The sequence below is a fragment of the Castor canadensis genome, chromosome 2 (genome assembly GCF_047511655.1).
Source record: "Castor canadensis chromosome 2, mCasCan1.hap1v2, whole genome shotgun sequence".
Classification (NCBI taxonomy): domain Eukaryota; kingdom Metazoa; phylum Chordata; class Mammalia; order Rodentia; family Castoridae; genus Castor; species Castor canadensis.
Window position 1 is genome coordinate 62,533,945 of NC_133387.1, and position 12,991 is coordinate 62,546,935.

At 35.9% G+C, this 12,991-nt stretch overlaps 1 protein-coding gene across 6 annotated transcripts in view; it reads left to right on the forward strand.

The window, feature by feature from the left end:
- The first annotated feature begins 249 nt into the window (after window positions 1–249).
- Window positions 250–12,991, forward strand: part of Magi2 (membrane associated guanylate kinase, WW and PDZ domain containing 2) — a 1,413,820-nt gene continuing 1,401,078 nt past the window's right edge. For 3 of the 6 annotated variants that reach the window (XM_074064890.1, XM_074064892.1, XM_074064893.1), the window contains exon 1: window positions 271–768. In XM_074064890.1, the coding sequence (XP_073920991.1) occupies window positions 468–768 (301 nt within the window). In that variant the 5' untranslated portion in view covers window positions 271–467. Of the gene's footprint in view, window positions 769–12,991 lie in introns of all 6 variants that reach the window. The other 3 variants (XM_074064888.1, XM_074064889.1, XM_074064891.1) reach the window with 2 other exon arrangements.

A 12,991-nucleotide genomic window follows, 5' to 3' on the forward strand; every position in this document is an offset into this window, starting at 1 on the left:
ACACTCCCTGCCGCTGCCACTGCAGCTGCCATGGATATCAGCTAACAACACAGGCGGGTGCGCGCGCTCCCACTCGCCCCACGCAGGAGTGGCCCCGGCATCCCTGCCCCCCTCCCGTCCCCACCCCCACCCAGCCGCTCACTAGCTCGGCTACTGCTCGCGCCGGCTCTGCTGCCACCGCCGCTGCCACAGCTTCCTCTGCTGCGGGGCCACAGCCTTGAGTGTCATTCAAGGGACAGCACAACCTCACCCAAGCTCTCCTACCTCTGCCCAGCCGTCCCTCTCGTCCTCCCCCCTTCCTCGTCCACACTCCATCAAAAGAAGAGGGAAAGCACCGAACCGAAGGGGAGGAAGGCAAAGTCTGCTGTCCTCACCCCTTGGCCCCCTGGCTCCTCCATCCTCATTCTCTCACTACCAGCCCCCTCCCCAAAGGAACCTCAGGAACTGAGACGACTCACCCTACTACCATGTCCAAAAGCTTAAAAAAGAAAAGCCACTGGACTAGCAAAGTCCATGAGAGTGTCATTGGCAGGAACCCGGAGGGCCAGCTGGGCTTTGAACTGAAGGGGGGCGCCGAGAATGGACAGTTCCCCTACCTGGGGGAGGTGAAGCCTGGCAAGGTGGCCTATGAGAGCGGCAGCAAGTTGGTGTCCGAGGAGCTGCTGCTGGAGGTGAACGAGACCCCTGTGGCGGGGCTCACCATCAGGGACGTGCTGGCCGTGATCAAACACTGCAAGGACCCCCTTCGGCTTAAGTGTGTCAAGCAAGGTGAGCGCAGTGGTTGACTCTGGGCTTGGTCTTGCGGTGGGACCTTTCGGGGCAGAGGGCAAAGGCAGGGTGGGCGCGCATGTGGAAGGGGGTGTGTTGCGCGACCGTGGGGTGGGGTCGAGAGAGGATCGCCGGGGCAAGTGAGCTTTGCTGAGGATCCCACTGAGGGGCTGAGAGAAGGGGAGGGGCGGGCTGCTGGGTGGCGAGCAACTTTGTTTGCGTAGTTAGACCCTCCCCTTTGGAAGGTGTTCGGCCTTGTCTGACCTCCCCAAGGCTCCAGGGGCAAATTGAATGTGCGTCAGTGGCATCGCCCGCAGTGAATGAAGAGCTCTGAGGGAAAGGAGGAAGGAAAGAAGGAGGAAGGGAAGAAGGAGAAGAAAGGAGGGAAAGAAGAGCAGCTTGAGGGTGCTCCAGCATCATCAGCGGGGCTGGGAGGAGCACAGGGTGGTGAGACAAGGGGAGAAAACTGAGTCTGACGTTTTGTGAACTGGGCTGGAGATGCCTCAGTACCCAGCGGTCCCCTAAGGATTCCCGAGCCACTGGCTGGCCAGGAAGGGAGGAGACAAATTGCTTTGAGCGCTTTGACCGGTCTTCGGTAACTTTTTCCCTGCTTCACTCCTTGGTCCCTCTCCCCCCGCCAGGGTGGTGTCATGTGGGCACCGCGCGTCACGTGCGGACTGACTAACCCTGGTGCTCACCCCAAGCCAGCAGGCGGGAGGAGGCTCCGGAAGAAGGCTCCCTTCGCGCGGCGAGCGCTTCTGGGGTTGGGGGATCTCGAGCAGAGGAATGGTTCCTGGAATTTTCTTTCCTCCTCATTGAGTGGGAGTCCTCTGTGGTTGGGCAGTCCTCTGGTTCCGGACTTGGGGGGGGTGCATGTTTGTGGGAAGGAGTCGCATGGAAAGGCCAGCTGGTTATAGTTCAGGCTTCTGCAGCTGTACCCTGATTTTGATGAGTCTGAGTGGAAGGCTGTGACGAGGACTTAATAGGGAGACTGGAATTTTGCAGAACTCTCCTACTAGGTCTTTGCTTGAATGAAAATTTGGTCCTGATGAACGAAAGAATGAGATGAAAGTTGGAATGCAGGACAATTTTACCAGAAGAATGTTTCTTTGTTTTCCACACACATACCTTTTGGCATTGCTTTTTCTAGCTCCATGCCTGTTTCATGTGTGGACCATATGTGTGAGTGCTGCACAGGTATCACTCTAAGGTTTGTTGTCAATTACATTGTTAGTCCTGCCTCACAGATGGAATTGGAGCCTATCATTGCATTTTGAAACACCACTTAATCCTATTGCATGATCAGCTATCAAGAAACACTCTTAGGCAGATTTTCTTCAGCATAAAATTATTCTCTAAAAACTTGTTTAAAAGTAAACAAGAAAAAAAAAGAAGTCTCAAAGTTCTCTAAAAGTAAGTTGTCATACAGGAAAGCATTTTCTTTGAGATTTCCTGAGTATGAGTGGCATATGATTTTAGATATAATGCAGATATATATTTGTAAGTTAATGTAGCACAATATTTGTATGACACTGAAGAATATGAGTTAGGTAATAGAGTATCTTGGAGTTTTTCAATATGACATACCAACAATTTAATACAAGAATTTGCATGAAACTATGTCATGTCATAATACTGCATAATGGGAATAAATATAAATTTAAGATCTGGTTTAGGGTCCAATGGATCTACGTAACTAATGAGCATGTGTTTGTCGGCAGGAAACTGAGCATTTGTCATGGAAGGTAACTGTGAAAGTCAACACATTACTAAGTAGGACAGTGTCCTACTAAGGAAGTGATTGTCCTATCATAACTTGCCATGAGCACCACATATTAAATGCTGTGTTCTGTTATGAGCACTAAGTGGTTAGATGAAATTTGGGAAATACTAGCAAGCAATACTGCTTCCAGAAGAGAAACCAAGGAAGATTATTAGGTATTGTAGCTTTACTCTATGAAATCCAGTGGAAAGATTTTGGAAAAGTGAGAGCATAAAAGTTGTAAATATTGAAAAGCTATCAAGTAAGAAAAGAAATTCTGACTATCTTGTAATAGTCCATAAGCTAAAACTAAGATGAATTTGAGAAATCTTTATCTACATTAAAATGTGAGCTTTCTTTGAACAATATGTGAGCAATATTGTAAGTTCAACTCCCATGATTGTTGATGTTCATGAAGAAGCTAAATTGGCCATTCATCACAGATTTTTCTACAGATGGAACCGGAACGACAATCATTTATATCCTGCCATGAGTTGATGAAAGGTATTCTCTGATCACTCAACTTTTGTATTATATTTTGTTCAGAAGATTGTTGCTTTTAAAACTGAGGAAAAATGTTCATATAGAATTACACCTTATACTAGGCCTCACTTCCAGACTTCACTGGTTCATTCTTTGTAATGGTGTTCATACAGTCCCCATAGGGACCTGATTCACCTACTGAATTACTACTGACCACAAAAAAAAAGGAGAGGAGAAAGAAAATAATCGCTTCTTTTACCTTTTGGGGAAAGTGCAATCCTTTTGTACATTCTTTTAAATATAGTGATTCATATATGCTATTCTTGTGTTGAAATTATTCTTTACTTTGTCAACTAATGGATAGATTTATTTAATTATAATTACAAACAAAGTAAAAATTTTAGAACCTTAAATTCAGTACTTGTGTTGCTTGGGTTTCAGTATGAATTTCTCTTACTGGAAAATCATTTAGAAACTCTTGGCTCAGTAGTTGTATTTTGGAGAGCCAAAAAACTAGCATAGCTGGAAAGCTTAAACGTGGTTTGCTTAGTAGTTGTATTTTTAAACTATTAATGAGATTGATTTTTGAATATTCATTCAGACATGGAGTATTATGCAGAAACTACTTGCATAATTATAGCTAAACTAAGGCAGATTTTGTAAAAAAAAAAGGAGATTTGAAACAAGAATACTGATATAGTATATATCAAATAAAATTATTTACTCAATTTTTATTTATTTGATTAATTTTATATCATAGTTATAACAATTTTAAATTATCTTAATTTTTGTTATAACAATTTTAAATTATCTTAATTTTAAAAGAAGCTGAGCAACTGGAATTTTTAAATCTTACTAAACAAGATTTATTTATAGTTTTTCTATACTGTTTAAATGCTTTCAAACTCATTTTTTGAAACTTTCACTAAATTCAGGGATTTTCCTTTTTAATTTAAGCCATCTGATTTTAATCCACACAATAATGAACCAAATATTTAAAATATCACTTATTGTCACATACAATTATTGTTGTAAACTATAGCTTTTTAATTTGTAATGAACTTTCCTTACCAATGTATGTAATTCTAAATTAGCAGTTCTGTTTTTATTATCTCATTAGTACATTAGACCCAATTGAAGAAGGTTTCTTGGGTGGATTTTGGGGCCTGTGTTAAAGTGCTGAAGGTCTTTGTCTTTTTCTTTTAACTCTGCCACTAAAGTTCACAGCAGCTGGTTACATAGACCGTTGTGCCCTACACTCCTTGCACTAGGGCTCCTAATGCATTTCTTACCTCACAGGGACCTACATAGCTTTGATTTATTTTCCAACTTAATATCCCACAATGGAAAATAAAAGGCAAAAAAGTTTTCTAATTCTTCCTATCGGAATATAGGCCAAATAAGGACTTTGAAATTCACCTCTAGAGAAGATCAACATTGCTGTCCCTCCTAGTGCTCCTTTCAGAAACACCTTCAAAAGAAAGTAGATCCACAGTTATTAAGAGTCACACTTTCTTCTTGTCTGACTTCAGGCTAGTATCATAGACTTAAACCTCCATGCTTCCTTTAATTTGGAAAGTTAAAAACTAATTATGCCAAATTCTCTGCCAATAAAGTTTCACTTTCCTCTATAGCACGTGAGTCACATGAAATTTTATTCAATAGATAATAAAATTCTTTCAACATTTTGAGCAGTTTATTATTTTTGGAACAAAGTGTCTTTAATATTTTGGAGCAAGGTTGAGATAATTCTCTTTGAGCATAATTTATGAGGGATGCCACTGCAGTTTTTCAGTGTATATAATTTAAATGTATAACCTTGAATGTTAAATAGGTCCATTTGCTATTTTACGTGTTTGCCTTGAATGAGAGTACTCTTGGGGTGAAATGCCAGCTAAAGAATTAAGTGCCACCATCTCTGCTCTTAACATTTATGCTGTGCAATTTTTTGGCACATTTATTATGCTCACTTTCCTTTTAACTTACTTGAAACTCACACATTCACTGTCATAATGAGAAGAAGTTTGCACATTTGATAATCTCTGATTGCCTGTAGTTTAAACAATAACTTTCACATGCATAACAGACCCTGGCAGAATCATTTCCCTCAGCAAGTGGGATAGAGTAGTGTAAAATGTGCAGTCTTCTCAATAGACTATCTGGCTTTGAATCCTAAAGATGCTACTCTATGCCAGCTATATGAGCAAGTTATCGAACATGCTGTGGTAATACTCCAGTAAAAATATTAGATAACAGGCTAGGACTGTAGCTCAGTGGTAGAGCACTTGCTTAGCATGAAAGAGGCCCTGGGTTTGATCCCCAGCTCTGAAGAAACTAAATAAACATAGGAAAAAAGGAAGGGAGGGAGAGAGGGAGAGAGGGAGGTAGGGAGGGGTTGAAAAAGAGAAAGAAGAGAAAAAGAAAAAATATTTTACCTTTCAAGATACTTTACTCTTAATTGAGATTGAAAAATGAGAAATGATTGACTAATTTATAGCATAATAATTTTTAAACTGTATTTTTAAGGTTTTTCTAAAGAATAAAGTAAATTTTTTTGAAAACTTTGAAGAGCAATGTTGTTAAATACAATGGAACGTATCTTCACCTTTTAAAAATAACTCCCACGGATGCTCTCTTTCTGTGTAAAGTTTTCAATTTTACATTTATTTCTGAATTTAGACATAGTATATTTTCAACCACTAATTTATTCTGTTTGTAACCATCTTTTTCTCCTAAACAGCTGGTGAATATATTGAATTGTTTACTCTACGTTTGACAAGCAAAGAAATCTTATTAGAATTCATTAATTTAAGTTTAAAATTTTATTTATAATTCTTAAACATCATATGTTAAGTGGAAATCTTATTCTCAGCTACAAATCAAATTCCTCATCAAGAAGAGAATAATGAAAGAGAACTAATTAATAAGTGGTCATAGTCAAAGGGTATAATAAAAAAAACTACATTAAATTTGGCAAGAAATAAAATTTAAAGTTTTTATCCCATTCCATTCTCAACTATCTTCTCTGTCTTTGGTAAGTACTCATGTGATATTTCCTTTAATAAAAGTAAGTTATGCTATACAGAGAATTTGCTAATAAATTCATAAAATTCATTTATTTAATAAAAGTTACATAGGGAAATGCCTTGCTGAATTCTATTGTACAATGTTCATATTATTTTAGATAATTAATAAAATTTACTTTCATTATGGCATTTCATTGATATTTGGTCCACTGTCATCAAAGCATTGTGAGATTAAGTTTTTTATACTTTTAAAAATTTATGTTGGCGGCTGCTCTGGTAGCACATGTATTAAAGTTGGAAGAACTTTAAGTTGGAAGAACATGCAGAAAAGATTGGCATGGATGACAAGCAAATTCGTGAAGCATTCCATACTTTAAAAGAAATTTATGTTGTGTTTAATATGTAGTATTGACCGTTTTGGATAGTCTGGAAGAAACTGTAAAAGTTTCCTCATTTGAAAATTGAATATTATCTCAATTCCATCCAATGGTACTATTTTCAAAGACTCATTAGGCTAGTGAGCAGATGTTTTAAATGAGTGATTGGGTTTGATTCAATAGTCATAATAATTAGATGGCTTGCTTTACTTTGGAAAATATTGTATCTATGTACTTAATTTATGAGACACATGAGATTTTGTACCTTTTCAGTTATTTTGGTTCACTAATAAAAGTCAGTATCAAAACCATGATAGTCATCATACCCAATAATAACCAAACACAAACATGTGGCAGAAAAAAAATAAACCTTTACAGTGTGAAGTAAATGATATTTTGTCTACCTTAATTTTTCTGATGGTAAAATTTATGGAAGAAAATTTGTGAACCTTTTAACTGCCTTTAGGGAAACATATGTGTATGAAATAAAAAAATTTTCCATAAATACTCATGGATTTTATTAAGTGCTTGTGAAATGAAGTAGTAAAAAGCAAAACTTTAATTAAAATATATATGTATATATATGTGTGTGTGTATATACGTGTATATATGTGTGTATGTATATATACATTTTTCATTGTGTTTACAGAGGATATTAAAAATTTTTTTACAGTTTCACAAATGTTACAATAACATATTTATATTGTGGTGGATCATAGCACAAAATCTGTTTGCACTTTATATCACCACTTAATAGATCATAGAAAATGTTTATGATAGATGATGTTTAATAGAATAAATAGATAAATGTTTAGTAGAAAACTATTAAGTGCAAAAATCAGTTATATATTTTAACATTATTTTTCATTTTACATATGAGCTATGTTGCTTATCCAATAGTGTGCTTTGTTATGTATAGAAAGTCTCCTACTTCTTTGGAATACATATAAGAATATAAGAATAACTAGTGCCATACAAGCCCACAGATTAGCAGCAAACCCCAAGCTTGTCAAAATCTGATTAGCTAGATTTCAAGCACAAGCAAGTTTCAGGGATTTGTTGCATCTGTGAAGTTTTCTGAGCCACAAACCTTAGTTTACTTTCTCTGTAGTCTATGCTGTAAGACTGTCAAATTACTTTTTGACTGGACAAAGTTTTTTCAAGAATTAGCATGTATTTGGGCTTAAAGCATCACTAAAACCTCCCAAATATCTTGGTTTATTTCCAAAAGCACCATGAGTATGGATGACTGCAATACTGACTTTCTAACAAGTTAGGTACATAGAAGGTGGCCATCTTGTTAGGATACAGGAATGAGGTCTAAAAGAACATCATCTTAAGTGAAATTAGTCAGGTTCAGAAGGCCAAAAGCTGCATGTTTTCTCTCATATGTGGAATGTAGAACTAATACAAATACAGTAATATTATGAAAAACAGTCATGCTAAGGGGAGGTCACATACGAGAGAGAGAGTAAAAGAAGGAAACTAAGAAGATGAACATGGTTGGTGTACTCTCTATACAAGAATCATTATAGAATTTAAAAACCTGTTGGAAACATAAGAAAGGGACTAAGGTAGAAAGAAGAAAAATAGAGAAGATGAACCAATTAAGGCTATAATACATATACTCATGGAAATGCCTCAAGGAAACTCCCTGTGTAGCTATCTTAAGCACAAATGTCACTTTTTCTTTCTCTTTTACAAAACCTGAGAACAAGAGGGTGGAACAGGTCCTGCCTGGGAGGGTCAATACCGTTGAGAGGAGGTGGGGAAAGGGTGTAGGAGGGTGAATATTGTGCAAACACTGTGTACACACATATGTAAATGGAAAAATGATACCTGTTGAAACTGTTCCAGGAATGGGGTGGAGGGATAAAGGAGAATGATGGAGGGGGTGAATTCACGTATGATATATTTGATATATTGTAAGAACTTTTGTAAATACAACAGTGTACCCCTAGACATCACAACAATAAATTTTTTAAAATTTCCACCTCCCCCCAAAAGAAATCAGTAGGAAGTTGATCTCCCTTCCAGAAAAGCATGACTGTTATAAAAGACACGCTCACCTATCTGCAGTTAAAATACGGAACCCTCTTTGTTAGTTTGGCTTCTGAAACATTCCCGGTAGCTAGATATCCTTTTCCTTTTGGACTGGAAATACTTATGCTTATGTGTTGCCCCAGTGAACAACAAATTTGTTATTTCTTTGGATACATAGGATAACACGTGTGCACCTACAAACACTTTTTCAAAGACTAAGGTTCAATGCCAGTTTTCAAATCAATAATATCTGGAAAGCATTTATGCATGTGAAGATACAGTCTTAAGTTACAGAAAACAGTTACATAAATATATTCTATCTGTGACAAATCTAGTGGAAAAGCTTCCATAGTGACCCATTAATTTTCCACTATGAGTGATATTTTTAACCCTTATTAGCTGTGATATGTATTAGTTATTAAGAAGGGGCAATAAGAAATCCAATTTATTGGTTTAGATTTTGTTATTTTTCATTTTATCACAAAGTAGGTGCTGGCCACCTAATAAACAGGAAAATATCTTGTTAATGTTACAGATGAAGGGACAGGATTAAGGGAATGATTATTCATGAACTGAATAGCATGTTTACAGAATGGTTTAAATTTTTACTAGTTTAAATAACTTACAGTAAAGTAAGAGGCCTAAACCCAATATTTTGAGCATATACTATATTGAAATTCTAAGGAAATAATCATTTAAAAATAAAGGAAATTATGCCAAATTTGTGTTTATTCAAAATATAGGCACTGATATTTAGAAATTGAAAATGTAAAGAAAAACTAAATTTAATCAGCAAGGACCTTAAGAGACTTTGTTTTGAAATGAAGAATATATTATTTTGAAATAGATTAATGTTTTAAACTGAAAACCATTTTCCTTATTTCAAATTAATTCACCATGGATAACACTACATATGAATTTATTAAGTACATATATACCATAAATCAAATATAAAACTATATAAAATTAATGATATTTTTGATAGTCCAAACAATATGATCTGCTACTATTTTTAATCAAGAAAGTGTCTTTTAACATTATTATTCCAGGTCTCACTTTTACTTTTCTGTGTTTTATTTATTTTAATTGATGCATTTAAACATAGAAATTGTATGTATTGATGGGGTACCCTGTGATGTTTCAACAAATTTTTAATGTTTAAATCAGGTTAGGTATATCTATTTCCTCAAATATTTATCATTCTTTTATGGTAAAAACTTGAAATATTATTTCTTCTAGCTTTTTGAAATGTACAGTACATTATTAGCTATAGTCATGCTACCATGCAATAGCACACAGAACTTCTTACACCTATGTACCTCAAACTTAGTACCCAGTGATCGGTTTTCTAAAATCAGCTGAAAAATCTTCATTATCTAATGTGTAGAGCATCATGATGCCCTTTGTTTTTGGGGAAATTGACTAAGGAGACCCTTTATCGCATTTGAATATCTTTTGAGATAGAACTTAGAAAGTCCCAAATTTATTGAAGAAGTAGTTGGTTATTTACATAAGGTGCAGTTCTTCTCCCCTTACGCACTGTCTTACTCTCAGAATGTCAGTGTTATTGAAAATTTTATATGCTGATAAGTTGATTTATGTTACATATAAGGTTTGCCTCAACCTAAGAGGATAAATTTCAACTAGTTTACATTAAGCAAACTAATTCCATCTCTTTACCAGTGATCTGTTTAAGGAATGGCTTATAACTCAGTTCTAAGTGATGTAAAGCATTCCCTTGGAAAATTTCTGAGAAATCTTTAAGTTCTTAAAATAAGATTTGAAAAAGAACTATTTACTTTACTGTCTGTGTAAGTTGTTGCACATAGATGCCTAAAGCAACTGTAGCTGTCTTGTGATCATGAAGAGTACTAGCCAAGAGATGGAGAATGGCAGAACAGATAAAAAGGTACTGGCTCTTGGATGAACTGATGAAATAAGGAAGCTAGAACTAGCTCTATTTCTAACTTCCTGTTATTGAGATAACAAGGTTCAAGATATTTAAGACATTTAGATTGGGCTTTCTGTTACTTACGGACCAAATCATTCTGGTTTATATGGCTGCAGATTAGTATAAAAAATAAGATTTTTCATTACCACCTTACTGTTTTAGGGTGTGTTGGTGGAGGTCTTTCAAAAACAAAGTAAGTTTGGAGAATAAATTAAAATGTACTTTACTTATACATAAGCTCAGTCAAATTCTTGGTATTTCTTCATTATCTCATTTAATTTTGTTTCTGTTTTAAACTCTAGAAACATTTTATCATTCTGAAGTAAAATATGTGTGAATATAAATTCATTTTAAAATAGAACATGATCAAGAAAGCAAATCATTTATAAAAATATACCAATAATGCATGCCAAAATGAAGTTAAAATATTTTTTGAATTATAGAATGTTTACACATGTCTGTGCTATTGATCCAGGAGTATATGTAATTATAAACTGAGTCACCAAAATTCACCAATTCTGTTTATTCAAGATGAGAATTAATTTACTAACTATTCAACAAACCTTTATTGGTAACCTGTTCTTTAGTAAGCACTTAGCTACAGACTGGTGACAGAAAGATGTATAAAACATCATTAAGAGTGCTGTGTATGCCAGGTGCCGGTAGCTTACACCTGTAATTCTGGCTACTCAGGAAGCAGAGATCAGGAGGACCGTGGTTCAAAGCCATCCTGGGCAAATAGATCGTGAGACCCTATCTCAAAAAACTCTTCACAAAAATAGGGCTGGTGGAGTAGCTCAGGGTGAAGGCCCTGAGTTCAAGCCCCAGTACCACAAAAAAAAAAAAAAGATGTGTACTCAAGTAGTTCAACTCAAGTTATATATCTCACTTGACTTGAGTTAAAAGTCACCCGTGAGAAGGTTTTTTTCATCTTGTAAAGATTTCCTCCATAGTGTAATCAGAATAAACACTGAGAAAACAACATGTCTTACAAAAGAAAAGGGGCTAGGACTTCTTAGGCTCATAGATTGCAGTTGAAGTAGCTCCATAAGCTACCATGCATACTATGTATCTTCGTGTTGTGCTTATGCTTCAGGTACTGTGATAAATAGTCATGATAGAAAGTCCTGATCACACCCCAGGAACTCGACATTGTGGAAAAATATTGAAGAGGATGGAGCTTCGGAGACAAATAGGTTTGGATTTCAATCACAGTACATAGCGCTTCCACATCTTAGATGTGAATTGAAAAAATTGTTCCACACTTTGAAAAATTGTTGACATTGCATAATCTTCTTTGTAGGGATATTATCAGTATGTAGTGTTATCAATGCATATAATATCCAGGGCCTACAATATAGTTAGGCATAATAGCAGCTTGTTATTATCATAACTATCATACATAATGAATAGTATTTGTATTATATTAATATCCTCGAATTAATAATTACTATAGACAAGAATGTTCCATTCAATTTCGATAAATGTTTCAAAAGACCTATGCCAAATAGAAGGGCATCTTGTCTGTCCAGGGGTTTCAATCCACATTTCATGGACAAAAGGATGCTTGAGTAGGTAGATCATATGACAAAAGCAGGAGAATTCTTCCAGAGAAAAAACACCATGTCACTGAGTTTGAATGATTTGTAGATTGTGGCAAAGAGTTTCCCAATAGTAAAGTCTGGAATTTAATATAGAAATGAGAAATCTGAGAAATGAACTTGAGAAATGAGATGTAGGCCAAGCCAGCATATAGAATTGAATGAGTCACTAAGTGTTGTTATTATTAATACCAAAAATTTATATACTAACTGTATGTTAGTCAGTGTTCTAAACACTGAAAATATATGCTAACAAATTTAATCCTCATGTGAATCTATAAGACAGGCTCTTTCATTAACCCCATTTTGAAAATAAGGAGACTGCAGCCCAGAGAAGCCACTGCTCTGTATCATTATGTTAGCTTGCCTTTCTGTGTTGGAAATGTTTTAAGGACAGAATTACCATGGTCAGATTTGTCCAGTGTTTTCCCAGTGAGGGAAAGTGTCAGCAACATTTCATGCAAATATTAGGCAGTAAAGAGAATTAAAGATAATTTAAGGAGGTTCACTGGAGATACAAAGAAGAAAAGAATTTAGGAAGCTACATAATTATCAAGAGGAGAGACTTTGAGATCTTGAACTGTTCACAGTGATGGTAGGAATGGAGAAGGAGATTGAATCAAAAACTACATAGATGGCAAACTCATTTGTATATGATTGGGTGCAGTTGAAAGAGTTTTGATTGACTTTTTAGTTTCTGCTGGTTAATGCTAATTTATTTAGAGACTAAAAACAAGAAAATACCTGAGTAGAAGGCATTTCATTTGGGATATATTTAACTTGACATTTCTGGAAATAATTCAAGAAATAAACATCTAACTATCTGACTCCTAAAGTCAGAAGAGAAGTTTGGAGTGAATGTATAGGTTAGGGAATATAAGATTATCCAACAAGAGCAAAGGCAAAAAATAACAAAAGAAAATATTGTGACATCTGGGTTTGAGGAGAGATCATTGAGTTTCAGGAAAGAAACTTGACTG